The sequence below is a fragment of the Mandrillus leucophaeus genome, unplaced genomic scaffold (genome assembly GCF_000951045.1).
Source record: "Mandrillus leucophaeus isolate KB7577 unplaced genomic scaffold, Mleu.le_1.0 Scaffold234, whole genome shotgun sequence".
NCBI classification, from domain to species: domain Eukaryota; kingdom Metazoa; phylum Chordata; class Mammalia; order Primates; family Cercopithecidae; genus Mandrillus; species Mandrillus leucophaeus.
In genome coordinates, this window is record NW_012102410.1 from 873856 (window position 1) to 875636 (window position 1781).

General features: G+C 53.9%; 1 protein-coding gene across 1 annotated transcript in view; it reads right to left on the reverse strand.

Annotated features, from left to right (window-relative positions):
- LOC105541157 (chromosome unknown open reading frame, human C19orf45) overlaps positions 1-199 on the reverse strand; it is a 15871-nt gene extending 15672 nt beyond the window's left edge. Inside the window, exon 1 of the mRNA XM_011982061.1 lies at positions 5-199. Coding sequence (XP_011837451.1) covers positions 5-186 — 182 coding nt within the window. The 5' untranslated portion in view covers positions 187-199. The remainder of the gene's footprint in view (positions 1-4) is intronic.
- Between the last annotated feature and the right edge of the window lie 1582 nt (positions 200-1781).

The window sequence follows — 1781 nt, forward strand, 5'->3', positions numbered from 1 at the left end:
CGGCGGCTGCAGACTCGGCGGCTCCCGGGTGGCCGTCGGGTAGGCGAAGTCCCGGTGCGACGTGGTGTGCATGGTACCCTCGTGCAGCCGCAGGTCGGGCCCCAGCGAGAAGTGTGAGGCCTTGAGGAAGTCCTGCTGGGACATCGGGCACAGGCGCGGGCACGGCAGGAGGGCGTCTGCGGCCATCGCGGGACACCAGCCACCTGCGAGAGGGTGGAGATGAGGGACTGAGCAAGCGGCCAGCGGGGCACTTGCCTTTGACTCCTGCCTTTGACTCCTTTCTGCTCGCCAAGCACTGAGCTGGAGACTGGGGACATCATGGGAAACTGGCACAGCCTCTGTGCCCTCCTCCAGCAAGAGCAGAGATAGAAATAATCATTCATGGCCGGGCGCAGAGGCTCACGCCTGTAATCCCAGCACTTTGGGAGAACCGAGGCAGGTGGATAACCTGAGGTCAGGAGTTCGAGACCAGCCTGGCCAACATGGTGAAACCCCGTCTGTACTAAAAACAAAAAAAATTAGCCCAGAGTGGTGGTGGCACCTGTAGTCCCAGCTACTCGGGAGGCTGAGGCAGGAGAATCGCTTGAACTCGGGAGGCAGAGATTGCAGTGAGCCGAGATTGTGCCGTTGCACTCCAGCCTGGATGACAGAGCGAGACTCCGTCTCAAAAAAAAAAAAAAAAAAAAAGAAAAAAGAAAAGAAAAATCATTCATGTGGTGCCTACTGTAGGCCTGGCACACAATAGGCATCACATAAATTGATTATTTCTGTCACTACTCTAGGCCTGGAGGCCAGCAGGGGTGAGGAACTAACATTAGTTCACAAAATAGACCTAGATCCCTGACTTTGTGGAATTGATAATGGGGCGGGAGATGACAGACAATAATGAAAAAATATAACAACAAAAATTGAAAAGTAGGTTAGAAGGTAATAGCCGGGTACTGTGGCTCACACCTGTAATCCAGGCACATTGAGAGGCCAGAGCGATTGCTTGAGCCTGGGAGTTCAAGACCAGCCTGGGCAATATAGTGGGACCCGTCTCCACACACACGCGCACACACACACACACAAATTAGACAAGTGTGGTGGGCTCAACCTCTTGGGCTCAAGCGGTCCTCTCACCTCAGTCTTCTGAGCATCTAGGACTATTGGTTTGCACCACCATGCATGGCCAATTGATTCCTTCCTTCCCTCCTTCCCTCCCTCCCTCCCTCCCTCCCTCCCTTCCTTCGAGACAGGGTTCTCGCTATGTTGCTCAGGCTGGTCTCAAACTCCTGGGCTCAAGCAATCCTTCTGCTTCAGCCTCCCAAAGTGCTGGGATTACAGGTGTGAGCCACCATGCCTGGCCAGGGGTAGGTTTTAACCACTGCTTCACAAAAGACGTTGAGGCTCAGGGAGGTGGTCATTTGCTTGAGATTTGAACCCAGGGCGACTGATTCTAGAACTTGGAGAATTAACCACTGCATTCTACTGTATGTCTGATACGAGAACCCCATCTTCTCTCCCTCAGTTATCAAGGCCACGGTTTTCTCCTGCTTCCCCTCTGCGGACCCTTTTTTGTTCCTCTGCCTGACTCCAGCCCTGCACCCCAGCCACTGGCCATGGCTGCTTCTGCCACGCTCTCCCTCTCTCTCTCTCTCTCTCCCCCCCCCTCTTCCTTCCTTCCTTCCTTCCCTCCCTTCTCTCTCTCTCTTTCTTTTTTTTCTTTTCTTTTTGAGACAGAGTCTCACTCTGTCTCCCAGGCTGGAGTACAGTGGTGCGATCTCAGCTCACTGCAACCT